At 45.9% G+C, this 27,925-nt stretch overlaps 1 protein-coding gene across 1 annotated transcript in view; it reads right to left on the bottom strand.

Moving 5' to 3' along the window:
• Positions 1–26,598, bottom strand: part of LOC137212559 (myosin-13-like) — a 43,290-nt gene extending 16,692 nt beyond the window's left edge. The window contains 18 exon segments of the mRNA XM_067716057.1: positions 1,520–1,779; positions 1,864–1,930; positions 5,335–5,413; positions 5,509–5,582; positions 9,148–9,457; positions 11,399–11,569; positions 11,688–11,837; positions 12,536–12,654; positions 15,366–15,504; positions 18,201–18,304; positions 18,409–18,507; positions 18,599–18,662; positions 20,082–20,174; positions 21,207–21,318; positions 22,073–22,100; positions 23,909–24,065; positions 24,151–24,294; positions 26,338–26,598. Of these exon segments, the coding sequence (XP_067572158.1) occupies positions 1,520–1,779; positions 1,864–1,930; positions 5,335–5,413; positions 5,509–5,582; positions 9,148–9,457; positions 11,399–11,569; positions 11,688–11,837; positions 12,536–12,654; positions 15,366–15,504; positions 18,201–18,304; positions 18,409–18,507; positions 18,599–18,662; positions 20,082–20,174; positions 21,207–21,318; positions 22,073–22,100; positions 23,909–24,065; positions 24,151–24,294; positions 26,338–26,598 (2,431 nt within the window).
• Positions 26,599–27,925: the final 1,327 nt, after the last annotated feature.

Below are 27,925 nucleotides of genomic sequence, written 5' to 3'. Positions count from 1 at the left end.
CACTCGCACATATATATCATCCAAGTCCTTTTTTTATTAACCACTAAGGATGTCATCTACTGAATAGAAAATCACCTAAGCTAATCTCAAGCAAAGGCGTTCATGGCATTCATAGAGCCTCTGCAAATTTGCCACGTTTGGACCCCCAGCCATTTTACTCTTCCTTCTACCAGGAGTTGAAAAACAACTCATCTCCTCTGTGCTTTCACAAGCTAACTAATAGTTCCCAACCATGACTACCTTTTTAGAGTCTCCACAGAAAAGTGCACCCTGTGTCTCCTCAGCCCTGCCTCCTCAAGCCACGGAACTGAAAACTCCAAATAGACAAAAATGAGTGATTGTGTCATCGCTTAATACATACATGTCCCAGAAGACTCTGTATTGAGTCTCTTGGAGTGGCCAGGGTTAGCTAATTATGCTCTTAAACGTAATGAGACTGTGTCTTCTCCTACCAGAGTATTGTAAGAACTGGACACACATTTCGAGGTAAAGGATGAAAAGAGTCTGGCGGGAATAGCCTCTGTGTTTGTTGAACGTGTGCTGTGTGCTGGCATTGTACAAGCACGAACTCACCTGATCTTCCCAGCAACCCTGCGAGGTGGCTACTCTTGCTGTGCCCATTTTACAGAAGACTGAGGCACAAAAAGGATGTCACCTGCCGAAGGTCACACAGCTCCCAAGTGGGGGATCTGGGATGTAAACCAAGAGATCTGATTCCAAACCTTGTTCTGCCCGCTGTGCTTGGGAAAGGGTTCCTAACAGCTGCACGTACTGACTGGGAAAGTGAAAAGGGGAGCAGTAAAATGTTGGGGGTTTATTAAAAAGGGCAAACGATCAATGTCTTAACTCTGTGAAAAGAGACCATTATGCTGCCAGAGTGTTACCTACTGGTTGTATGGTTTCATTTTCCCTATTTCTTTGATAAAAAATGCATATCTTTAAAGCATTTTTATTTTATTTTATATTTGTTGTAAAGGAAATGAACAGTAATTTATGAATTACGTATATATAAAGCATTTTTAGAGTATAATTATTTTCTTGAAAATCACGTATAGAAAGTTACTGTTTCTACATTGAATTGAATGATTTAATTTTAAACATTTGTTTATTTATTGCCGCGCTGTGCGGCTTGCAGGATCGCAGTTCCCTGACCAGTGATTGAACCCAGGCCACGGCAGTGCAAGCCCGGAATCCTAACCACTAGGCAACCAGGGAACTTCCAGTGATGTCTTTTTATTTACAGTTTTTAAAAAGACCTGGTGCATTCCTGACAGCTTTTTATTCTGATGACAGACACATCCCCCTAATGCCCACAGCAAAATACATCTTGCTCCGCTATGGAAGACAGGGAGAAATCAGAGCGAGCAGAAATTCTCTTTGCAGATGTGTTTTCCAGGGTGATCTGAGGGCTGGCCTCCTTCCCTGGCAGGGTAGTCATGCAATACGCTGTAGGCCCACTGAGTGGCACTGCTGTCTCTTGAATAGACACTGGTGGGGCCTCCTGGTCTCAGGGAGATACTCACAGACTGGACGTGCAGCTGGAGGTCATTATTTTCCTGCCGCAGGGACACCATTTTCTCCTCCAGTTCCTTCCGATGAGCCTCAGCTGTGGCCAGTTCTTCGTTGGCTCTCTCAGATTCTTCCTTCATGGTGGCCATCTCCTTCTCGGCCTCTGCACTCTTCAGCAGGGGCTTGATCTCGAAGAACAGGTTCATCCAGGGCCAGTGCTTGACGTTCATAAAACATCAGATGTTGTGCTGGATGCAGAAGATGGAGTCCCTGTGCATCGTTAGGACTGGGGTTAATGGGCCATAGCAAGGCCCAGTCTCCGCTCACCTGCCCCCCAGGCCCCATGACCTTCACCTTTCCCGTCCAGGTGGGAAGGAGGTACAGCCAAGCTGTGCAGCTTCTATGGACTCCAGAGTCCCTTCTGCAAATGAAAAGCAGAGGAAACAGCACATGCAAATCTGGGAGGGGAGCGAGGGTCCAGGGCCACTGAGGGTCTCCCATCCACCTGGCCTCCATCCCCACTACCCTACTGAAAATGCTCAGCGTAAGGTGGTCAGTGGCCTCCAATTACAATGTGATGAGCTTCTTTCATTCCCATTTTATTGGGTCTTTCTCCCACATTTGAGTTGTTAACTCTCACCTTTTTTTTTTTATGAATTTTTATTGGAATATAGTTGATTTACAATGTTGTGTTAGTTTCTGCTGTACAGCAAAGTGAATCAGTTATGCATATACATATATCCACTCTTTTTTAGATTCTTTTCCCATATAGGTCATGACAGAGCACTGAGTAGAGTTCCCCATGCTATATAGTAGGTTCTTATTATCTATTTTATAATATATAGTAGTGTGTATATGTCAATCCCAATCCTTTTGCCCTTGATTCCCTGATAAGACAGTTTTCTTGTTTCACTGTGTTTTGCCATATGGGCTCCTGCTTCCTGCTGAAGTGTTGGTGTCCACCTAGGACCTGTCTCCAGCCCACTGGTCACCTCCCAGACTCTTGCCTTTCTAGGACTGATCTTTTTTCCGAACTTAGACTGTAGCCTACGTCCCAGTGACACAGACACTGTTTCCTAATCTTCATCCTCCACAGCTTCGTATCGAACTCACGTGAACCTGAAAACTCGCTTTTCTTTCCATTAAACTGGTCCCTTCTCTGAGATTTTTTTCGTTTCCATGCTGGCTTCCTTTCCCTTCGCCGGGACAGATGCCCGGGAGGTATTCTTGACTAATATGTAATGGTGGCGTGTTATGGCGATGACAACGGTAGAGCCGTATGGGATGTCGGGGAATCGGGACAAGGTGCTTCCATCAAATTCCCCTCTCCCTGACATTCCCACACAGGACCAGCCATCAGAGCTGCTGTTCCTCCTGTTGAATTACTGAAGGCCTAAGGCCCTTCAAGCTTTTTTCAGTGCCTCCCCTTCTCTCCCCCATGATCTGTTTCCTAATTCAGGTCCTTGTCATCTTTTATTTGGACTTCTGTTACAGCCTGGTCTTGGCCCCTCTTGTGCTCTCAGGCCTGCTCTTCTTGTAGCTGCCAGAGCAACCTCTCAGTGTGTGTGTGTGTGTGTGTCTGTGTGTGTGTGTGTGTGTGTGTTTGGCTGTGCCGTGCAGCACACGGGATCTTAGTTCCCCGACCAGGGATCGAACCCATGGTCCCTGCCGTGGAAGCGTGGAGTCTTAACCACTGGACCACCAGGGAAGTCCCCCAGAGTGACTGCTCTGAGCTATAAACCTGATCCTCTCACTCGTCTCCTCCATGGCTCCTCATCAACTAGAAGATTTAACCTGGGCTCTTTAATGTGGCATGTGGGGACCTCCACGCCTCACCCCAGGCATGTGACCTGCTTGTCGGTCTCCTTCCCCCCAGGCCACCTTTTCTCAGGCCATGCAAAGCCTCCTTCAGAAAGTTCTTTCTTGCTGACCCTTTCACGCCAACCCCAACGAGTCCCCCCCGCCCCGAATATAACTGACGTTGCGCTTGTCATAGGCGTTAAAGCTAGCCACGCACGTGTCTGCTTTCTGCTCCTCTACGGGTTCCTGGAGGCCAGGGCTCATTTCTGCATCCCCAGTGCCAAGCAGAGGCCCTAGCACAGAACTGCAGCTCAGTAAATGTGGGTTAAAGGGGTGACCGAGTAAATTAATATCCCCAGACAAGAGCAGGAAGCCATAGTCAGCTCCAAGGAAGAGGGTGGGGAGGTGAGAGTCTGCGTCACCTCCTCTTCATAATCTTTTTTTTTTTATTTTTTTTATTTTTGCGGTACGTGGGCCTCTCACTGTTGTGGTCTCTCCTGTTGCGGAGCACAGGCTCCGGACGCGCAGGCTCAGCGGCCATGGCTCACGGGCCCAGCCGCTCCGCGGCATGTGGGATCTTCCCAGACCGGGGCACGTGTCCCCTGCATCGGCAGGCGGACTCTCAACTACTGAGCCACCAGGGAAGCCCCCACTCTTATATATTTTGGTCTACCTCTTTAATCATGAACTGACAGAGTTTATTTAAATTCACCTACAGCTATTGTTGTAGTGCTGTCTACCAGCATTTAAAAAACATTGAGGTGTAATTGGCATGTAACATTTTACTAGTTTCAGCTGTACAACGTATTGATTCGATATTTGTATATATTGTGAGATGATCACCAAAATAAGTCTGGTTAACGTCCGTCCACATACATAGTTACAATTGTTTTGTTCCTGTGATGGGACCTGTTTCAAATGCTTTACGTGTACTGGCTTATTTAATCCTCACAACAGCCCTCTAAGGCGGGTTAAATGTCTTAATATTTACAAAATGAGTCAACACTTTATAAGCGCTCACTCAATAAATAAATGAATTAATAACTAAGCGAATGCCTAAAGAAAATGCCATTTTAATCCTCCTTTTATAGACCAGAACTCAGCTGTGGTCCCTTGGGCAGTAGTAGGTGGAGCTGGGATCTTTTCTTTGATCATCTAATTCCTCTGCTCTCCTGTAACATTGCTGAAGCAGGACCTTGATGCCAGAAGCCCAGCCTTTGGGATTCAACAGCTTGGCTGATGAGAGAGCTGCCTCGTAGCCACAGTCTGTGTGACGGTTTGTTCTTTCCTTTGTGACAAATGGCCCTGAAACTCAGCCATATCTGTGCATCCAGGATTGTTGATGGTTAAAGGTCTGCTGTACCACATGGTGTTCTATGTCTATATATCTGGTCTCTGACTCTCAGTTTTCTCATTTATAAAATGGAGATGATTATGTTTTTCTTGCAGTGAACTGCTGTAAACAGTAGAGATAACATAATAATGGGACTGCACTAGGCTCAGAAAACAGTTGTTATTGACGCTGTTTTTATTATGGAACACCTAAGCTGATTATTTGCCAAATATAGTGGCTCTTCACTTTGGGGGGAAAGGTTTTTGAGAATCTTATGAAAGGTATGGATTTAATGCACCTATATATGTACATAACATTTTGGATATAATTTCGTAGTAGGGATGCCAGATAAAATATGCCCAGGCTGCCCAGTTGAATTTGAATTTCAGAGAAACAGTAAATACTTTTTTTTTTTAGTATAAGTATATCCCAAATATTGCATGGGTCATATTTATACTAAGAAATTTTTCACTGTCTCATCTGAAATTCGAATTTAATGGGGCGTCTCGTGGTTTTAATTTGCTAAATCTGGCGGCCCTGTTTCATAGACTGAGAAGTGATAAAGGCTATCATGATCCTGTCCCCAGGGAAACACACACGCGCGTGCACACAGACACATGTACACCCATACCCACACCCACAGAATTTTGCATACATTTCAGGGAGTCCTGCTCTGAGGGATTCTCACTCACCAGGAGTCTTGGGAATCAGACATCGCACAAAGTGAGGACGGGTGCTTCTTAAATTGGCCATCAATTTGTTTAAATTTTCCTGGGACACAAACCAGAAGAAGCACATTTACCTTAGCAAACGCCGTTGCACTGGGTAGAAATACAACCGAATGTGGAAGTCGCCAAAAAACAAACCCTGAACACAGCGGACACGGTCTGGAAAGAGGAGCCCTTCTTCTTCCCGCCCTTCTCGCTCACCCTGGCGTCGCCTGGAGACGGACACAGAGGGTGTGTCCGGTGAGTCCTGAGGACATAGTGGTGGCCTTTCCTACCCACCTGCCCCACCAGTTTTATTGAGATGTAACTGACATAGAACACTGTATATGTTTAAGGTGTATAACATAATGATTTGATATATGTATATATTGCAGAATGATCACAGCATTAAGTCTACTTAACATCTATCCCTTCACTTACAGTTTCTTTTTCTTATGATGAGAGCTTTTAAGCTCTACTCTCTTAGCAACTTTCAAATATACAGCACAGTGTAATTAACTACAGTTACCATGCTGTACTTTACAACCGCAGAACTTATTTATGTCATAACTGGAAGTTTGTACCTTTTAACCCCTTTCACCCAGTTCTCCCACCTCTCACCCGCCACCTCTGGCAACCACAGATCTGATCTCTGTTTCTATGAGTTTGGTTTTTTAAGATTCCACATATACATGAGATTATACAGGATCTGTCTTTCTGTGTCTGATTTATTTCACATAGCATAATGCCCTCAAGGTCCATTGTTGCCAATGGCAAGATTTCATTCTTTTCTATGGCTGAATAATATTCCATTATATATGACCTTTTCTTTATCCATTTATCCATCAATGGACACTTAGATCATTTCCATGTCTTGGCTATTCTAAATAATGCTGCAGTGCACATGGGGGTATCTCTTTGGGATAGTCATTTCATTTCCTCTGGGTATATACCCAGAAGTGGAGTTGCTGGATCATATGGTAGTTCTATTTTTAATTTTTAAAGGAATCTCCATACTGTTTTCTGTAGTGGCTTCACAAATTTACATCTCCACTAACAGTGCGCCGTTTTGTCAGTGGTGGCCTTTCTAAACCACTTCCTCCAAACCCTGAAGTGAGAGTTTGGTTTTCTTTTGACATAGGAGAGCTGAGGGTTTTTTGGTTTGTTCATTTCTGTATTCTGCTTCTTAAAATTCCTCCAAACTACTCAGATTTGGGAACACTGATTTTTATCACTGTGGGAACGGAGTGGGGTGGGATATGGGTGGCATTTAACTGGGAGTATAATTTAGACTCTCTGTATCCAAGGAGAATCTTTTCCTTTAGACCTCAGACATGAAATCCAACTGAATAGTTGGCAAGATTGAGATGTTCCTCTTGGTGAGTGTGGTTTCTTTCATGAGTGTCCCTTTTAAAAATTCTTGAGTCCCTGTTTATCTCTTCCTGAGGAAGTAACTGAAAGTAATAACAACTGAAGTTTCTCAGAATATTCTACAAGTCAATTTTTTTTCTTGTCTAAAAGGAACAGCCCAACTTAATGAGGCATCAGTGATATTGGGTCTACTTTTTCTGAATGGCTCAATTTCAGATTTATCTTCTGATATGTAATCAAGATTCAGCCCTTGGGGAAATTTCATGTCTCATTTCCCCCACCCTCCTCTCACTCCACCCTTTTGTCCCCAGGGTCTAGCATGACCATGTGTTTGGGTGGGGAGGAGAGGCAGGAGAGCCACTTCCCCAGGTTCATGCCTACACAGGAACTTACGTTTAGAGTCCTGGCATCATTGCTAAGTCAGGTTATGCAATACAGTTATAGAGATGCCCTAATTAGATTTGAAGACGATGGTGTTCATCATTCAAGTTTAAAGTTATGCCCATGTTTATATTATACCGCCCAATACACTAGACATTAATTGTAAAAAATTATCTAATGAATGATTATATTGCATGAATTAAAAGCATTAATTTGTTAAATTAATGCATTTAAAATAGTCCATAATTTTTAAACCTTATTCTGGAAATTACTTTAAAAATATATAGGTAATCTTAACAAGTGATACTGGCTTGTGCAGCCATTTGGGAAAATGGTCTGGAAGTTCCTCCAAAAGTTAAACACAGAGTTACCATATGATTCAGTAGTTCCATCCCCAGGTATGTACCCCAAAGCATTAACAATGTCCACATAGAAACTTCTATAAAATGTTCATAGCAGCAGTATTCATAGTACCCAAAAGTAGAGAAAACATAAAGGTCCATCAACTGATGAGTGGATAGACAAAACTGTGTTAAGATCCACGCAGTGGAATATTATTCACCTATAGAAAGAAATGAATTGCTGACACTTGCCGCAGCGTGGACAGCTGAAGAACGTTAAGCTAAGTGAAAGAAGCCAGACACAAAAGACCATACAGTGTATGATTCCACTTACATGAAACATCCAGCATGGGCAAATTCGTAGAGACAGAAAGTAGTTTGGCCACTGCCACAAGCTGGGAAGGAGGCAGGTGGAAAGTGACTGCTAAAGTGTTACTGGTGTGATGAAAATGTTCTGCAATTACGTAGTGGTAATGGTTGCACAACCCATAAATATACCAAAAACCGCTGAATTTTTTTTTTTGATAAATTTATTTATTTATTTTATTTTTGGCTCTGTTGGGTCTTCGTTGCTGTGCACGGGCTTTCACTAGCTGTGGTGAGCGGGGGCTCCCCTTCATGGTGGTGCGTGGGCTTCTCATTGCGGTGGCTTCTCTCCTTGCGGAGCATGGGCTCTAGAGTGCAGGCTCAGTAGCTGTGGCGCAGGGGCTTAGTCGCTCCGCGGCATGTGGGATCTTCCCGGACCAGGGTTCAAACCCGTGTCGCCTGCATTGGCAGGCGGATTCTTAACCACTGCGCCACCAGGGAAGTCCCACCACTGAATTTTTTAAAGGGTGAATTTTATGCTATATGAATTATATCTCAGTAAAAAGAAAACCTATTAAAGAATGTGGTATTGGCTATTGTGTCCACTGGGAGGCCCTGTTCACCTCCATAGAACCTAATCTCTTTAAAAAAATTTTTTTTTCGACTTAAAAACATTAATTTATTTTTTATTGAATGAAAATTCCTTTAAATTCTACAGTGCTTTACAATTTTCACAAGTTTCACAACGTGATTTCATATAATCCCATAATAACCCTTTTTCCCTCCCACCCTTGTATTGCCGCTCCCTCTTCCCTCTCCACTGGTAACCACTAGTTTGTTCTCTGTATCTGTGAGTCTGCTTCTTATTTGTTTTATTCACCAGTTGGTTGTATTTTTTAGATTCCACATGTAAGTGATATCATACAGTATTTATCTTTCTCTGTCTGACTTATTTCACTTAGCATAATGCCCTCCAAGTCCATCCATGTTGCTGCAAATGGCAGAATTTCATTCTTTTCTATGGCTGAGTAATATTCCATTATATGTATATATATCCCATCTTATTTATCCATTTATCTGGTGATGGACACTTAGGTTGCTTCCATACCTTGGCAATTGTAAATAATGCTGCTATGAATATTGGAGTGCATGTATCTTTTCCAATTAGTGTTTTTGTTTTTTTTTGGATATATACCCAGGAGTGGAAATGCTGGGTCATATGGTTAGAGCTTGATCTCTTAAGGAAGAGGAAGAATAGAAGTAGGAGAAAGAAAAACAGAGATCAGAGACAGACAAATAAATCAAGCTCAACTTGAAGCTCATGTCCAGCTACTGGTTCTTCATGAGTTATGAGTAATTACACAGAGTTTCCACAGGGGGAATTAAAAAAAAAATTCACCTGCTTCTGCACCAGCATAGTTGGAAAAAAGGAAGGACAGCAGCTTCAGCGAAGACTTCTGGTACAGGCCGACCACCGTCTCGTTCAGGGGTTCCTTGTTCTGGTCCAGCCACCCGGCAACGTTGTAGTCCACAGTGCCTGCGTAGTGGATCAGGGAGAAGTGGGCCTCAGCCTTGCCTTTGGCAGGCTTGGGCTTCTGGAAGTTGTTGGACTTGCCCAAGTCCTGGTCATACAGCTTGTTCTTGAAGGAGGTGTCTGTGGCCTTGGGGAACATGCACTCCTTTTCCAGGATGGAGAAGATGCCCAGTGGCTGGAAGGAGGATAACAGATTATCCTCAGTGTTTACTAGTACATCCCAATGACTCTGTCATCTGTAGGAGTCAAGGACAACTTCTTTGGTGCTGTCACTCTGTTACTAGGAACGCTGGGATGTAAGTACTGTGAGAACAAGGCTGTTGGTCTGTTTGGTGCGATGACAGAACAGTGCTCGACATATGGTAGGTGCTAATTTAGTATTTGTTGAACAAAAGAGCATGGAATGAAATTGCATGTATATAAATGTAGCTCATTGTGAGGTAATAGAAAATATATATATTGGTCTCTGTCCCTGTTTCCTGGCACAGAACTTCTAAAGCCTTTGTAATTTTCCTTAGTGATAAGCGTACTAGGAGCATCTGTTGTTCTGTTGAGGTGACTCTGGGTGCGCTCCTGGATGGGGGCTGGTCACCAGAAAGACCAAGCCACGATTAGAAGCTTGGGATTTTCAGTCCTCTCCTCTCATCCTCCAGAGAGGGGAGAGGGGCTGGAAATGGAGTTAATGATCGATCGTGCCTACATGGGAAGCCTCCATAAAATCCCGATCGTAGGTGGTTCTGAGAGCTTCCGGGTTGGAGAACACATCCACATACCGATAGGGTGACACACGCCAGCCCGATGGGAACGGAAGCTCCTGCACTTGGGACCCTCCCTTGCCCCCTGTATCTCTTCATCTGGCTGTTCATCTGTATCCTTTATCATATCCTTTAATAAACTGGTAAACGTGAGTGTTTTCCTGAATTCTGAGCCCCTTTAGCAAATTAATTAAACCTGAGGACGGGGTTGTGGGAACGTTCGATTTGTAGCCCAGTAGGTCAGAGGTTGTAGGGCACCAGGGACCTACTGCTTGCACTTGGCATCTCTGGGTAGATAGTGTCCGAATTGACTTAAATTGTAGGACGCCCAGCTGGTGTTGCAGAGAATTGCTTGTCGTTGTGAGGAAAAACCTCCACACATTTGGTGACCAGAAGTATCGAAAACGAAGCGTCTATGTGAGTGGTAAAGGAAGTTCACAGGAAAGAAACACGCAGTAGGAAAGAACTGGGTTTTTCCCTACGTAGGAAGGAAAAAAGCTGAGGTTTCCCCAACTTACTCACTTTTAGCAATAGATTTACCAAAAATGTAAAGTTGGATACTTAGACATAAAATCACATGAGTAATAGTTTAAGCAATAAAATCTGGGTTTCTCAGTAGCCACCTTAGGAAGATAGGCTTCCAACATGACCAGTGCTCAAAATGTGATGGGAATTCCTTTTTAAAAATGTATGTCATCTGCTTTTTTTTTTTTTTTTTTGGCTGCATTGGGTCTTCGTTGCTGCGCATGGGCTTTCTCTAGTTGCGGCGAGCGGGGGCTACTCTTTGTGGCCGTGCGTGGGCTTCTCTTGTTGTGGGGCATGGGCTCTAGGCACGCGGGCTTCTGTAGTTGTGGCACGCGGGCTCTAGAGCTCAGGCTCAGTAGTTGTGGCGCACGGGCTTAGTTGCTTCGCCGCATGTGGGATCTTCCCGGACCAGGGCTCGAACCCATGTCCCCTGCATTGGCAGGTGGATTCTTAACCACTGTGCCACCAGGGAAGCCCTTGCTTTTTTCATAGTAACATTCCTCCAGGAAGCCCACTGCTCCATGGTCCTCCTCCTGGGGTCTTTGGACAAGTCAGGTATGTATGAAATGCCCAGTCACCCCTGGGCTCCATGCACATTCTCAGGGGTAACTGAGCCCTGGGATGTTAATCACCCACACACCTCTTTAAGCGTCTGAACAGATTCTGTGTGCCTTCCAAACATTTACCCTTTCTGCACAGGGAATTCAGCTATCTGAAGGCTCAGAGCCTGGGGGAGTGGGTTTAGGGGAGCCAATCCATTAGCAGAAAAGAGTTAGAGCAGAGAGGTGGTCGTCCAACCAAGGCGGAGCTGTCCCTGGAGAGCAGCGTTTCTTTACCTTCTCGAGGAGCTCCATGCAGGCGGCCGGGTCCATCCGGAAGTCGATGAACTCCCACTCGATGCCCTCCTTCTTGTCCTCCTCCTGCTCCAGCACGAACATGTGGTGGTTGAAGAACTGCTGCAGCTTCTCATTGATGAAGTTGATGCACAGCTGCTCCAGGCTGTTGAACTGGGTATTTCGAATACTAAAGACTTTGAGTGAGTTTGGAAAATCCAATGGAGACTCAGCAAAGCAGACACAAAGCGGAAGGGTGCTTTGAGGCTTGTCATTGATGCAAACAACTCGCGTCAAAGATCTCAAAGCCAGTGATGTCCAAGACCCCAGTGAAGTACTGCCTGGGTTGCTTGGTGTCCAGCTGCTGGTTGATGCAGGTGACCACCCACAGGAACATCTTCTTGTAGACGGCTTTGGCCAGAGCGCCCACCGAATTGGTCACCTTGAAAAAACGAACATCCACTCAACCCTCGAATGTTTTTATGGTTGTATTAAGTTGAAACAGACAAAGTTCACATCTTGAAAGTCAAAAGCAGCTGGAGATTGGCAATTTCATATATTTCAGTCTAATATTACATCTGTCTTGAGACATCTGCTCCGTTCCATGAGGTCTATCCCATTTACAAAGATCGTTTTCTACCAACCTTGGTTATAACACGTGACTCTATCCCCGGCCACACCTCATTGAACCAGAGGTGGACATTTGGTCCAAGTTGGGCTAAACAGAGTGTCTCTCCTGAGAATTTGGAATTGGGATCAAAAGATGCTGGTCTCAGTCTCAGGGTGAGGCTGGAACCACGGAGATGTAAACTTGGGAGTTCTGGGGTGGCCACGGGCAGGAGAGGTGGAGAAAGCTTACCCACCTAGTGAGAACACAACAGAGCAGGAGAGAGAAGACAGCCTGGAGCTGTCTTGCCAGAGAGGCTGCCTGGCTCCAGAGGGCTCTTCACTTCCTGGCTCCAGACCCTCATGGCACCCAAGGCACTCCTTGAGTTACCCCTGAGGCCTGAGAATGAATCCCCCCTTCATGGTGAGGCCAGTTTCATATGTGTTTCTGATTCCTGCGACCGAAAGAACTTTAGGATGGTGGTTAAAATAGCAAAATACATGAGTCATTCGGATTCAGAGCATCTCCATTACCTGCTGGACATTTTGCCCTTTAGTGACATATTCGTTCCCAACCTTCACCCTTGGACAGCACAGGCCTTTCAGCATTTCTGCAGAATTCAGACCCATCAGGTACCCAGCTTTGTCAGCCACTGAAGGAGGAGGAGAAATGGTGTCACACAGACAGCAGCTGCTAAAACAGCCAATTAGGCCCTGGGTCCTCCTAGAAGTATTTTCTATAATCCTTTGGGATGTTTTTATGTTTTCCTACACGCCCCAGGCCTGGACTTGACTAATGGAGTTTCGACCCCATAATCCAGGGTCCTGGGTTTTCGAGAACTTTCACTTTGCCTTCTAGATACAATCTTTAGAAATAGGTTGATCTTGACTTACTGATATTTAAATTTCATTAAAAAACATATTGTTATGTAGTATTGTTGGAGTCTGATAATACAGCAACATGGTATATGAGTAAAGGAAGTACCATTTGGACAGTTAATATAAGTTCAGCACCTTCCTAATTTCTGCAAAGTGCCCTGCTAATAGCTGAGAGAGAAGTACGAAACCTTCACCCCACCTGCAAGTATTTGGAGATGGTCAAGCTCAGTTGAATGTGGGCAATTTCATATAGTTCACTAGGAGTTCAGTTGACTTTGGGATGGACCGGGCTGCCTGCACTGAGCTCATAGAAAAGGTAAAGAAATGCTGCTTCCCAAGGACAGCTCCTCCTTGGTTGGGACCGTCGCCTCATTGCTGGTTCGGGAGCCAAGATAATAAAAATCCAGGGCAGTGTTTGTTAAGGACTTAGTAAGAGACCAGTTGTGTGTTTTACTCTTTGCTCAAACCACCCCTTCTTCCTACTTTGCCCATTTACCATTATTCTTCTGGTTACTTAAACTTGAAAGCTTGGGGTGGTCCATCCTTCTTTTTCACCCCCGACATGCAGTGTTGAGAGAGGCATCTAGGTCCTGTTCATTTCACCTTAAAAACAGCTTGCATCTCTATGGTTTCTAAGACTGTAGAATAGTAAAGTGGCAAAGAGCCTGGGTTCAAATTTAGGCTTTGCTCCTTTATGCCTCAGTCTTGCCATCTGTCAAATGGGGGACAGTGACAGTACTTATGTTACCGGGTGGCTGTGAAGCAGTCCTGGTATACAGTAAGCACTCAGCAAACTCTGACTTGGGTGGGTAGCATCATCAGAGGAGCTCAGGCCCCGGTTACAGCCACCGTTTTCCCCTTTGCCAGGCTCTTTCTGCTTCTCAACACTGCACACGTGGCTGCCAGGGCTGGAAGAGGGTGTGGGACCTTGCCGTGATACATATCCATATGGTCCGCCTGCGCTGAGGAGCCTGAGGCATTTTTTCCCTATATTCCACACTCTGGGTGAGCATGACTACAGATGGATTGATTCCAGGCTGTCACACATACTCCGCTGCTGCTTGGAGTGCCAGCGGCTTCTGGTGTCTATCACATACATTCTAAACCATTTATCCTGGCACTCAAGGCCTTTCCAAACTGAGGCCAAAATAATCGCTTTTTAATTCCCATCTCTTACAAATCCACTACACATATCGTCTTCTATAGCCAAAGTGGACCGCTCTCTGCTTCTCTGTCCCCATCACATCCCTTCCTTAGCCCCCTTGCTCATCATTTCTTCTGCTTAGACTGCCTGCCCCCCCACCTTTTAGGATCCTACCCATCTTTCAAAGTCCAAGTCAATGACCCCACCTCCCCCAGGAAGCCTTCCCTGACTACCCCAATCAGAAGGGCTCCCTGCTCTGAACACGTTGAATTTTTCTCCTGTTACTTCCCATGCACCATTGGGAGGACAATGCACCCGTGGGTGTACATTTCCTGTATAATCCCCTTCACTTGAGTGTGGGTGGAACCTGTGAATGTAATGAGATATCACTCCCAGGATGAGGTTACTAATCAGTTGACTTTGAGTTCATAACAAGGGAGACCATCCTGGACAAACCTAAGCGGATCAGGAGAGCCTTTATGGACAGTGATAAAGTCATGTATATTTTCCTGGCCTTTAACTCATGGCTATCATTCCTTTTTATCAGCTGGGGTGCCAGACGCACTGCTTCATGCAGTGTGGGGATGTTATCAAAAGGTAGAATTATTAGGGATGAACCAGCCTTTGACTCTGGGAGCTTGTAAGATGAAGTGCTAGAGGCATGTGGCATGCAGGGTATATGGCGATGGGTCTGGCCGTCGGCCCCTACACTGCCCTCTACTCTGTTTCCAGGCCTGTTTGGGATGAAGGCAGAGGCAGGTGGTGAGGTCATTCAGGTGAGAGTCGTGGGGAGGAAGATTTGTTCACCAGTCCTTGTTTCAGGGTCAGTTCAACAGATGTAGGAGGCGGAAGAGACAGTGATAGGAGGGAGAAATTTATCTGCCACCTAAACTGGCAGCTAATTAATTCAGGTTAATTAATTTATTAACCTGAATTAATGGCTGCCTAACCAAGGTTCTTATTTTAGGCTTAGTGAGTAGGACGATATTCTGGATATTAATAATGATATGTAAGCACAGAAAGAAAGTGAAATTCACTCAACCATCATAAATGTCCACCCTAAAATAACAGGTAAACTGACGGTGAGAGATAGTGGACAGAGATTATTTACTTATGAGATGATGCTCTTGTTTGCTAAGGAATCTCCACTAAATGATTCCTTGACCAAGTCAATGGACTTCCCCAGCACATGTTCAAAAAGCTGTGGACAACCCAAATTCAGTTTGTATGGTTTTCCAAGAGCAGCTCTTGAGATGAACACAAGGTTTATCTCCTGTGGCCCAGTCCACATGTGAACGCAGGGGGAGAGGCAAACCTCTGTCCCGTTCCCAGATGTGGTACCTTCGGTGCCGTCTGGCTCTGCCTGCACTTCCCGCTGTTTCTGCTTGAATTTCACGTTCCCGCAGTGCATCATGGCGCCTGTGAGCTTGTAGATCCCAACTTCCTCCTCTGAGCTGAGGCCCAGGATGTCAGTGTCATTCTGGGAGTTAGAAGAAAAGGACAGCCGTCACAGCAGGCCTCAGGGACCCAAATGCTGCTTTTCCCCGGCATTTTGTATAGCACGTGAGACAGCATTTACCCCAGTAAGTGGATGACAGGTGGGGTATGACAAGTTAGGGCTTAAAAACCGTGTCTTAATTGAACATGTTTGTGTGGGTGGGTGAAGATTATGGGAAGAAAATGTGAATAATCTGATTTTAATCCTTTCCCACTGTGCATAGATGTGGGCACTGTTTCCTGGATGAGAACACTGGGAAACATTGTGTGATGCTGGGAGGATGTACTTTCACGGCCCCATACCAGAGCTTGCGAACTCTGCATTGCACCCCAGGAATTACAGTGTAGTTCAGCATGGAGATAATATAGCGCCGTAGACTATTAGAACTGGAAGGGAAGATAGTTTTCAAATGGGAAAGGAGCTAGGTAGGGGGCTAGGCCCTGAGAAATGGAATATTTCCTGCCATATCAGTAAACAGAGGATGTCACAGTCATCAGCGATTGCAGCCCTCCAACGATGGTGCCACCTAGTAGCCATCAGACGGCAGCCGCTCTCCCGGTGAGCCCTGAGGAAACTCAGGATGTGAAAACACGGGACACTGGCCCCAGATGGCTGAGGTGCATATCGAAGGAGTGATTTCGGTGAGCTCAGACTCTTGCATCTTCCCACACACAGAAAAGTGCTAAATTCCTTAACTTGGGATTGCTGGTTTTCTTTAACGAACAGTAACCTTTTGATGTTCAGACTACCTGCCCTTTGTGGCAAAACTTCTGTATAACCTGGCTCCCCCCTCACCTCCTCGGGGCACTTCTCTCAGGGTTACTTGAGATGCTGCCTCCTGAGCTTGGAAGTCCTAAAAATTCCCACCAAATAAAACATAACTCTCAACCTTTAGGTTGTGAATATTTTTAAAGTCGACAGCACCATCCCTATGTTATCTCATTAAGTCCCTATGAGAACGTTATAGGTGTGCAAATTTTTTCCAAATTTCTGGGTGAAGAACTGAGGTTCTGAGGGACCTCCCTGCAGGGAGGATGTGATAAAAAGGGGATGGGAGCAGCACTGGGTCACTTCAAAGCCTATAGCTGATGCTGATTTGATTTTATAACCTCTTGTTCTGCCACAATGGTTTTAAACTGGAAAATCCTTCTCTGGGGTATACATATGATTGTGTAGCAGGGTTTGCAGCCCAAGCCTAAGCAATGCCCAGGGGTGGAGTTGAAACATGTCTGGATGTGTCGGGTAAGCTGGTGGGACAGACCGTGGTATTGAAACGTGAGGCACTCTTGGGGTGGCGCCCCCTTGTGGGGGAGGGAGAGTCCACTCCAGGAGCTGACAGAGGGGAGGAGAGATTCTGAGGCCCTGAATTGTATCCCATCCCAGCTGATGCATATCTGTGTCCTAGGAACGGGCGGCTGCGGGAAACTAGAGAAAGAACTTTCTTTCGCTAAGTGCTGAAAGGAAGCAGGTGAGAGCGCGACTGCGTGGGAGCCTTCTGGAGAACGCAGTCACTCGGAGGCAACAATCCCCCTCCATCTGGCCGTAAACCATCACCCTGGAGAAGCTCCGTGGGAGGAAGGAGCAACAGAAGCCCTGACGGCAGGGATCTCTGGTGAGGACCTGAGATACTCTGGGGACTTTGAGAATTCCTTAGGAGGGCCTTTCGGGGGGGTGGGGGAGGGTGGCTGGAGGCCTTGTATCCGTCACTAACCCTCCTCCCCAGCTGGTAAAGACTGGGGAAAGCTGGTTAAGAATATATAATAGCCAGACTAATGTAAAATGAAGTTTGTTTGACCATGAACATTTTCTCCTTGCCTTAAAACAATTAGCATCACCTGGAAATGTCACAGAATGAAGGCCAGGGAGCTGGGCCCTGGGCAGGAGCCCCTGGGGTGTTGGGCGAGACTGCTTTCCAAAAGCTTTTAGAGCTTCCGTGAGGGCAGAGCCAGCAGGGGTAGAGATTAATTGCACTGAGATGGTGTATTTTAGTTAAAAATGCAAGTTCTGGGGTTGGGCAGATCTGGGTTCCGACTGTCGTTTACAAACTGTCTTCGAGCAAGTTGTATGTTTTTTTCCTAAGACTCAACTTCTACCTTTATGAAACGGGTGTAACAGTGGTGCTGATGCCAGAGGTTTCGTTGAGGCAAAGCTCTTTTCTCAGTTCCCAGCGCGCGTAAGTGCTCAACGCACTTAGTTAATATTATAGTTATTGACCCTGGAGATACTCCCCAAAGCTAAAGGCCAGAGGCCTGACAGGTGTGTGAGCCCGAGGTGGCAGGTAGCCGGAGGAATGGAACGGCTGCTGCAGGGCGGGACTCTTTTTCTCCTGCGTTAGACTTTCCTGTATTTTCCAGATTTTCTTAAAGAGCCATGTAGATGGTTTTGCGCCCTGAAACCTTCCAACAAAACCTTTAAAGACCTTATCCATGCAAACATTTACTCTAAAAAGCTGGCGAGTGGAACTGAAGGCCTATTTTGGAGAACTTTCTGTATTCCCATTTCTGGAATCTTCTGAAATGGAACCAAGTGGGGGAGGGGTGTGATCTGTACTAATTCTCTGAGCTCTTGGGTCTAATCGCTGAGCATCCCTGCATCCCAGCTGCCTCCTGAGATCATGGGTACCTCTCGGTTCATAAATTCAACAATTCCTTACTTAAGTAAATAAAGACACAAAATACATCAGTGGCCAACAGTTCCTCACTGTCGTCAATAGTGGCCACGGTGACCTCTCCTTGGCTCACAAAGGGGACGTCAAAGGGGTAGGTTGAAATGAGAAGCAGGTCTGTGAAGCAGAAGGATCCCTTCAGCATCTTATGCACAACTGACTCTACGTTTTTTTCCAATGTGATCGATTTGGAAGATGAGAATGATAACCAAGGAACTTACCGATAAGTTCCGGCTTCTTGTTTGACATGATTTGGTAAAAAATATGATAGTTTCTCTCACGGGATAACTGAAATGTCACCCTGGATTTTTCTAAGAGATCTGAGATAACAAAAAACGATGTGATTTTAGGGTCCCCAGGAGATGCCTCTGTGGCCAAGTCCAAGGTGCCAGATAGAGTGTTTGGACTCACAGGTTTCAATGTCCACTGATGCCAGCTTTCCTGTGGCCCCAAAGTGAATGCGAATGAGCTTCCCCCGTCCAAAGACAGATTGAAAAACACAGTTATTTTCTTTATGTGGTACTGTAGCCAGCTTCTGTTAGGTACTACTGAGGATGGGTGGGATGTGTTGGGTCACGGAGAAGGTGATGCCAGAAGCATGAGGTCTTTCCTCCTCTCTGTTTGCTTGGCATCTGGTCCCCACGCCGGCTTAGCTAAGACTCAGGTAGCTCTGCCCAAAGCACCTGGCCCTGTTCCTACAGCTCTGAGGATGCCTGCAGGCTCCCTCTCAGGTCTCTGTTCGGGACTACCTCACACCTGACTGTCTCCTTGGTCTTTATCCCGCTCAAACTCTTTATAACACCTTTGAACTGATAACCTGGTTGGACTATCTGACTTTTTTTTTTTGCCTCTGAATGTTACTTCTGAGATTTCTTGCCTCAGTTTTCCTTACTACTTACTACATGCAAACCTAGCTCCCAGGCCAGGCCTCCTGGCTCCCAAAAGACCCACTCAGCCCTTGGGTTCCCCCAGTCTTGGGGAGTGAGAGGTGAAATTATATATAGCATATGTGTGTGTGTGTATACTCCCTTCTTACATCACCTGCTTAATTGGTCGCTACCACCCTGTGAGCCAATATGAGGGCAAAAATATTGCCTTGCTTGTTCACCCACAGACCCTGGAATGTAGTACGTACTCAGTAGTTTTCTCAGTATTTTCTGAATGAAACCTAAGAAGAATTAATGAAGAATTAACGAAGGACCAGTGGAGGTTGATGTGAATTATGTGTTCGCTCTTCAGGAGTTCTAGCTGCTGAATGGAAATGCCTCTGGGTACCTGCTCTACTGGCCGGTGAAATTAGATAGGAGGCTGGATACTTGTTTATTTGCCAGTGTCGGAAGTAAAGGCCTCTTTGGTTGAGCTAAACCCAAGTGAAACGTTGAAGGATGGGACGTATCCTTCAATATCTCTAGTATCAACTTCTTCCCAGTTTTTGAGCTCTGCTGCCTCCACCAGGTTTTCCCTCCTCCCAGCACCCCCTGACCTGGAGAAGGTCAGATCTGCTAACTAACTTCACACTATGTCTTTCATGGCTAATAAGTCAGTGGATACCTTTCAACAGACTTAGGTATTTTAAAATGCTTCCACCTGAAGAGACCAATTTTAGCACAGAGAAGTCATTTTGTACTTGTGGAATTTGAATCTGGAATCATTGTACCTTCAGGATGCTCTGAGGCGATGCGGATTAGTTAGGGAAGGACCGCTAAATCTTCCTTCGGCTGGGAACAAGACAAAATGTTCTTTGAAGGGTTATCAGAATATCGCGGTATAGTCAGTCTACTTGGGGGTAGACTAAGGCCAGGTATATCCTAGTTTTTGTGGCCATTTTTCATATGCAGCATTGGAGGAGAGCGTTTTCTTTCTGGGGGTCATTGACAATTGGACCGAGTCTTACGAATCTCGAGGAGTTGTCGTTCCTCACGGTCTTGGCCTTTCTAAAGGCCTCCAGGAGGGGGTTGGCCTGCATGATCTGGTCTTCCAGGGTTCCCTAATAAAAAGTGAGAAGAGGAAAAGAGAGGACTTTGGACGTCTTCTGAAGTAACTTCCCAGTGACTCAAAAGTGTGGATGCTCTGGGAAGGACCCAGGGAGGGATGTCGCCCTGCTCAGGCTGGTGGCAGGTGCAGTTGTGCTGAGTACCCACAGGCCCATCCCCACCCCACCCAAGGAGGTTTCAAGGTCCCATCGTAGAAGGGGTCTTAGCACAGCATCAAAGTGGCTTCTGGCCACACCAGATTCCAGGTTGGAGCACTACCTGCTACATCTCAATCTCCCAGACGGCCTTTCTTCTCTGATAACATTTTATTATAAATCATGGATTTGTAAAATATAGACCTCTGTTCCTGCACGCACCAGGACCCATTTATATAGATATTCGGGTTCAGAAGTAGAAATAGACTGTGAGCAATGAAAGTGACCCATATGATAGAAACAGTGGTTCTCAAAAAAATTTTTAAGTTGCATAAAATATTTTGTGAAAATTATTACGTAGAAATCCACTTATAGCAAGCAGAGTTTTCACCTTCCCCCCCTTCCCCACACGAGTGCTTGCCTTTCTGACGTCAGAGCTGTCCAGCCCAGTGGTTCTCGAAGTGTGATCCCTGGACCGGCAGCATGAACAATGGGAACACGACAGAAATGCAACATGCCAGGATTTTGAACATGAGATAGGAATTTCAGTCAGAAATTCTGGGCCTGGGGACCAGCAATCGGTTGTTAACGAGCCCTCCTGGTGATTCTGATGTGCACTCCAGCTTGAGAACCACTGGCCTAAACCATTCCTTCTCCAAAGGAGGATGTGGAGTTGCTCAAGGTCACTCGGCTGTTGTTGATGGAGCTGGTGCTAGAGCCTGAGTCCACGAGGTGGAGCCATTTCCCGCCTTGCCCCGTAAACACCCCCTGGGGCAGGACCTCGTGCTGTGCATCTCTGCTGGGCACAAAGCCCTGCAAACACTTGGTGCTCACCTGGGAGTTAAGGTATACTTATTCCAGCAAGCCTTCCAGGTGCAGGAAGCTGCTCACCTGCATCTTGCCCGGCCGCTGCTCCTTCCTCTTCTCCCCAGTGACCGCAATTGTTGCAAAGTACTGGACGACACGCTGGGTGTTCACTGTCTTCCCAGCCCCGGATTTTCCGCTGTTGATTTAAAAGTAAGTGAGAGGGACTTCCCTGGTGGTCCAGCGGTAAAGAATCCGGCTTGCAATGCAAGGGACGCGGGTTCGATCCCTGGTCAGGGAACTAAGATCCCACATGCCGTGGGGCAACCAAGCCCGCACGCCATAACTACTGAGCTTGCGCGCCTCAATTAGAGCCCACGTGCCACAACTACAGAGCCCACGCACTCTGGAGCCTGCGTGCCACAACTAGAGAAGAGGAAACCCGCACGCCACAACTAGAGAGAAGCCTGTGCGCCACAACGAAGAGCCCACGTGCCCCAACAAAAGATCCCGAGTGCTGCAACTAAGACCCGACGCACCCAAAAATAAATAAAATAAAGTAAAATAAAATAAAGTGAGATACACAAACATAGGGAACAGACTTGTAATTGCCAAGGGGACCAAGGAAAGGGGGAATGGAGGACAAATGGATTGAGAGTTTAGGATTAGTAGATGCAAACTATTATATATAGAATGCATAGCCACCAAGGTCCTACTGCATTGCACAGGGAACTATATTCAATACCTTGTGATAAAACGTAATGGAAAAGAATATGAAAAGGAATATATATGTATAACTGAATCACTTTGCTGTACAGCAGAAACTAATACAGCATTGTAAACCAGCTATACTTCAATAAAATATTTTTTTTTTAAAAAGTAAGTGAGGTAAAGGAGAGCAGAAGGAATGGACAGCCCCTTCCAAGTCATCATGGCAAAAACAGTTTACTCACGTGACGAGGATGGACTCGTTGTCTCGATCTAGAAAAGCAGAAGGAAGCAGGATGGAGTAAATAAACAACATATAGGCAGGATATACAAATCAGGCAACATTGGGGGTAGACAGAGCCCATGAGTTCTAGTTCTGGCTTCACCATTAACTAGTGGTGTGATGATTTGGTCATGTCTAGTCTTCTCTGAGACAATTTGGGCAGATTTCCCAAATGCTGGATGTGTAACGTGGGCAGCATGGGAAGTGAACGGTGAGTCCCACAGTGTGAAAGTTATTCACGTTCACAGATCTTTACCTCCTCTCTAGCACTTTCTTATCTCCCTTTTCAACAAAGAAAGCAAGTCTCAGACTTAGAACTTGTAAGAAGCCACAGCTTCTAATTAGAATTTCTGGACACTGGTTTGTTGTCATTGCATTTTTCTGTCACCTTTACTTTCTACTTGTGGATAGTGACCGCGGTTTTCCATTGACAAGAGTGTTATAGGTTGAATTGTGTTCCCCCCAACAAATTAATATGTTGAGGCCCTAACTAACCCCCAGTACCTCAAAATGTGACCTTATTTGGAAATAGGGTCATGGCAGATGTAATTAGTTAAGATGAGGTCACACTGGGGTAGGTGGGCCCCTAATCCAATATGACTGGTGTCCTTATAAAAAGACAAATTTGGAGACAGGTGAGAACACAATGTGAAGATGAAATTGCAGATCAAGGTGATGATTTTATAAGCCAAGGGATGCCAAAGCTGGCCAGCAAACCGTTGGAAACTGGGAGCGTGGCCTGGAACACATTCTCCCTCTCGGCCCTCAGAAGGAACCAACCCTGCTGACACCTTAATCTCAGACTCCCAGGCTCCAGAGCTGTTGTCACAATGCATTTCTGTTGCTTAGGCCACCCAGTGTGTAGTACTTGGTTACGGCAGTCCTAAGAAACTAATACTAATAGTGATATTATTCTTCCTTTTTTTAAAAAAATAGTTTTCCTCCGGATCAAAAGGCAGATTTGTTCGGTTCCTATTTTATTTTTATTTTTGGCCACGCCGTGTGGCAAGGGGGGTCTTAGTTCCCTGAGCAGGTATCGAATCCGTGTCCCCTGCAGTGGAAGCACAGAGTCTTAACCATTGGACCGCCAGGGAAGTCCCTATTCTTCCTTTTTGAAATGGACGGAACTTCAGTCACTATAAGGAAAGATTTTAAATATGCAGAAATGGCCAGGATCGCGAATGTGAAATTGGCATGGCTGAAGTTTGGGCAACATTGTCCTGGATGACTTTTAAGCATCTTCAGATCTCAGATGATTGCTTCTACTTCTTCTCTCTGCACCAAGTCAAATCAGGTGAGAGTTGAACAGACTGAAGTGATGTTAGGCATGACAGGGTGACGGTATTACCACATCTCTGCTATTTCATCTGCTATTCTGGGAATTTAAGGAGGAGAAAGAGGGAGCCTGAGAAAACAGGTGAAGGGAAGTTGCTGTGCCCGTTTCTCCAACTTTGCTTTCCTAAGTGGCTACTAATATAGTCTCTCTTCCAAGTGTGTTCATGTTGGGGGTTTCTTTGGAGGTGGGGGCAGCGCATGTCCTTGTGCTCCACATCCACCCCCAGAGAAGCATGTACTTAGCGTGGCTTCAAGAACCGTGACTGGTAATGGAAGATGCTGCGCCCCTGGCTTTCCATCCTGACATCCTCTGAATCTCCTGAGGTCACTTTGGTCATGGCACCATTTGGATGACCAAAGCCTGTGACGGGCTCGAGTAATGAACTAAGAACCAGTACAGGTAAAGGACTTGAATACTTCACTAAAACTATTCTTTTTAATATGCATTAAAGAAATGACTCACCAGTCAGCATGAACTGATAGGCGTTGTCAGAGATGGAGAAGAGGTGGGGCGGGGCCTCCTGGCGCTTTTTGCCTCTGTAGGCCATCACCACCTCGGGGTTGTACACCAGCAGCCGCTTGTAGGGGTTGACGGTGACGCAGAAGAGGCCCGAGTAGGTCTGAGAAAATCAGAATATTCAACATGTGGGATTTGTTTTTACTTGGAGAGATAGGTGGAATAAAGAGATGTTGAAAGGCGCTCACATAGATCATCCAGGCTGCGTAACGCTCTTTGAGGTTGTACAGCACTGCTGGCTCGTGCAGGTGGGTCATCATGACCATGTCCTCGATCTTGTCAAATTTGGGAGGGTTCATGGGGAACACCTGTTCACTGTTCAGAGTGAGTGTCTGGATATTGAGAGGAAAATCACGTGATGAGTGGGAGAGCCGATGTGGTGAGCTACCAGTGTGGTGAAAACGGTGAGATATTGTGGTGAGATTACCCCATTACTGTGGTTAACTTTATGGATCATTTCTGTGCCCAGAGATGATCCGTAAATAACTGTTCCTGATAAATCTAAGTCTGGTCAAAGTGTGTAACCAATTCTGGTCTGATGCCCCCACGTCAGCGTGCCATTCTGTGTGCCAGAAGCGGGTTAGAGGTGTGCAACGTTGAGAGCCCTTCAGCCTCAGGGTGGCCGGTGGAACTCAGCATGGCCAAGGCCACGGCAGCTTGCCTGTGTTAACCCCATTTGCTATGAGTGCTGCAATGAGCTCAAGCTTGGAATATTGGAAAAAACTCTTCCAGTGTATTCTGTGCATCTCCACCTCAATACCTCTGCTCATGTGGGTCCCTTTGTCTGGAATATATCTACATTGAAATTACATCTAGCAACCTTCAAAGCTCTTCTTAAGTGCCACCTCTTCCATGACCTGTTTCTGCTCTCCCCTGTCTTTTCAAGGCTTCCAGAATTCCTTGCACCGCTGCTCTAATAGTTAAAACACTTGGACTTGAAGCACGGTCCATGGCTGAACAGTATTTTGAGACTATTACCTAATTTCCCCCTCTCTGCTTTCCCTTCCCTTTAAGCATACAACTGGCACTCCATTACTCAGGAAAGGTAGAAAATAAGGCATAAAAGTAAGAAAGCCTGTAAGCCTTTCTAGCGTTTGTTTTCCAAAAGCCCAAATCCTTAGGAGAGCTTTGAGGGTTTTACCGAAAAGATAAAAGGGAGATTTGTTGATATGGACCAAATCTCTTGAGGAAAGGAAGCCCTTCTGCCCCACTGCCCTAAACTAGAGAGAGAGAGAGAAACACCCAAAATAGCATAAGGGAGATGGAACTGTGTGTCCTGAAGATTCAGAAAATGGGGCTTGTTTCTTAGTACATCCTTCAGGGGGGCAGTGACACCCCATGTGGTATTACTGAAAACGTGGCATGGCTCTGGGGAGGGGACTCCAATAGTAACTCCAGAAAATTTATTTCCGGCCCTGTGAAAAGGGGCTGACACCAGAGGTTAAGTTTAATAATAACAATCATCATCGTCATCATCATCATCATCATCATCATCATCATCATCATCATCATCTGTCTCGTATGCTTGAATTTGTGAACTGCGATTCATACCCACCATGTACTCTTTTTTTTAAAAACTATTTTATTAATTTATTTTTGGCTGCGTTGGGTCTTCCTCGCTGCGCACGGGCTTTTCTCCAGTTGTGGTGAGCGGTGCGCGGTCTTCTCATTGTCATGGCTTCTCTTGTTGCAGAGCACAGGCTCTAGAGCGCAGGCTCAGTAGTTGTGGCGCACGGGCTTAGTCGCTCCGCGGCATGTGGGATCTTCTGGGCCCAGGGATTGACCCCATGTCCCCTGCATCGGCAGGCAGATTCTTAACCTCTGTGCCACCAGGGAAGTCCCCATACCCACCGTGTACTCTTGATTCCTACACTAGATGATAAACTTTGGGGAAGCAGGACTGAGATGTGCTCACATTTGCAAAGTGATAGACACGGTGACCTAGACATGATGGGTGTCCAGTAAGTGTTGAATTGAATGGTGCTCTGTAATTCTCTGCATTAAATTAGGCATTGCCTCTGGAGCTCCCTCTGTAAGTCCCTCTGCAGCCTAGAGAGTTCTATTCGGTATATTCGCCCATCCAGCAGCAACCTGTATCAGTCTCTCCCTTAAACAGTCCAAACGCTTCCACCACCACCTTCCCCTTTCTCCAAAGCAAACATCATAAAAACTCTCAAAGCCCAAGTCCTCGAAGGAAAGAGCCAGAGCAGAGGTACGTGCCATGGCAGTTTTTACCTGCGGCTTCACTCAGAGGAGGTCAGTGAGGCTTGTGCTATCTTCAGATTCCTGTGGACCAGCGTGCAATTTCTACTATTCTACTCCAAAGGAAAAGAAGGATGCCCATGTTAGCAAGGACATCTGAGATCAACACTTACCCGGTCGTCAAGGGTCTTGACTGTGACTTTGTCATCTTCCTTGCTCTGGATCATACCTTTCACATAAAATTCCTTATCATCCACTGCAAAGCAAGCCTTCTTAGAATCAAATGGGCGATTTTGAGCCTCGATTCTCTCCTTCTCTGATTTCCGCGGGTAGGGAGCTGCTTCTCCAAAAATGACCATCTCCGCATCAGAGCTCGTGACTGCAGGGGCTGGGAAGACCAGGGCTGCTGAGTCTGGAGCTTTGGGGAGCTCCATCCTGTTATTTCCATTCAGACAGGGGGCCAGATTCAAAAGTTCCTGGGGTTAACCTACGTTCTGAGGAATCCAAGACCTGGTATAGGGGCCTAGAGTGGGCAAGTGGGGGTGAGCTAAAGGGGATATTTTACTCCAAGAAAAAGGTTTGAGGGGACAGCGCTTAGTCCAGCTCCAGGTGTGGAAGTCTAAACCAATTAGAGGAAGCCAAGCTGAGCCTAATAAAGGAGGCCTCAGAAAATACTTCCTTAATCACACATCACATGTGAGCCTCATGAGCTCGGTGGCATTCCCAAATCTTAAGGGTGTCTGAAAAGAATGATTGGAATGTTGATAATTCCTAGTAGAAAGTTCAGATAGCCCAGTGAAAAGTAATGACTTGAACATAAAGTACTGCCACACTTGTTTAGCCAATTACAGGCAACAAGGTGATAGGAGACATTATGGCCTAGTGCAATGGTTCCAAACTTTAATATGCAGCAGAATTACCTGGAGAGCTTGTTTAAACACAGATTTCTGGGCCTCACCCCCAGAGCTTCTGATTCAGTAGGTATGGGATGTTGCCTGAGAATATGCATTTCTAGCACGTTCCTAGGCAATGGAACTTGTGTGTGGTCCTTGTGATCCTTGAACATGTTGCATCAGCATCACGGAGGAGTTGTTAGACATTCAGAATCTCAGAACCACCCCGCATTACAAAACCAGAATCTGCACTTTAACAAGATCCCCAGGTGATTTCTAGGCACCGTAGAGTTGAGAAATCCTGGGCTTAAGGCAGGGGTCTCCAAACTTTAGTTATGTGTAGCAGTGTCAGGGTGTGACAAACAGTGTTTAATTAAACACCTGCTTTAGAACTCACTGCTTAGCGTGTGTGTGTGAGTGTGTGTGTGTGTGTGCATGTGCGTGTATTTATGTATCTTTCTGCCTCTCTCTCTCTGTCCACCCTCCCGCTCATCCCTCCCATCACTTCTTTCCAAACCATCCCCTTTCACAGACCTTCTCTTTATGTGTTTTCCTTGCTTAGAAGCTAGAAATTTTGGCTTAAAGTCCCGGCACTGAACTTGGTCAAACCACTTACCTTCTTTGGGCCACTAATTTCACTTAAAATGAAGAAGCAAGCCTAGCTCATTTCTAAGGCCCCTGCAGGTTGTGTGACCTTTCTGGTTCCTTTTCCTCATCTGCATTTGCTTTTCCTGTTCCCTCTGGGCCTCTTCCCGCATCCTTCCTGACCCTCTACTTCTTTTCCCCACAACTCTCCCCCTTCTCCCTTTCTTTCTCTGCTTTTTCTTTTACATACATTCTTCTGTAAGTGACCATAAAATGGAGTTCA

The sequence above is a fragment of the Pseudorca crassidens genome, chromosome 19, assembly GCF_039906515.1.
Source record: "Pseudorca crassidens isolate mPseCra1 chromosome 19, mPseCra1.hap1, whole genome shotgun sequence".
NCBI classification, from domain to species: Eukaryota; Metazoa; Chordata; class Mammalia; order Artiodactyla; family Delphinidae; genus Pseudorca; species Pseudorca crassidens.
Note: the sequence above shows the minus strand (reverse complement) of the source record. Positions and strands in the feature narration are given on the sequence as shown.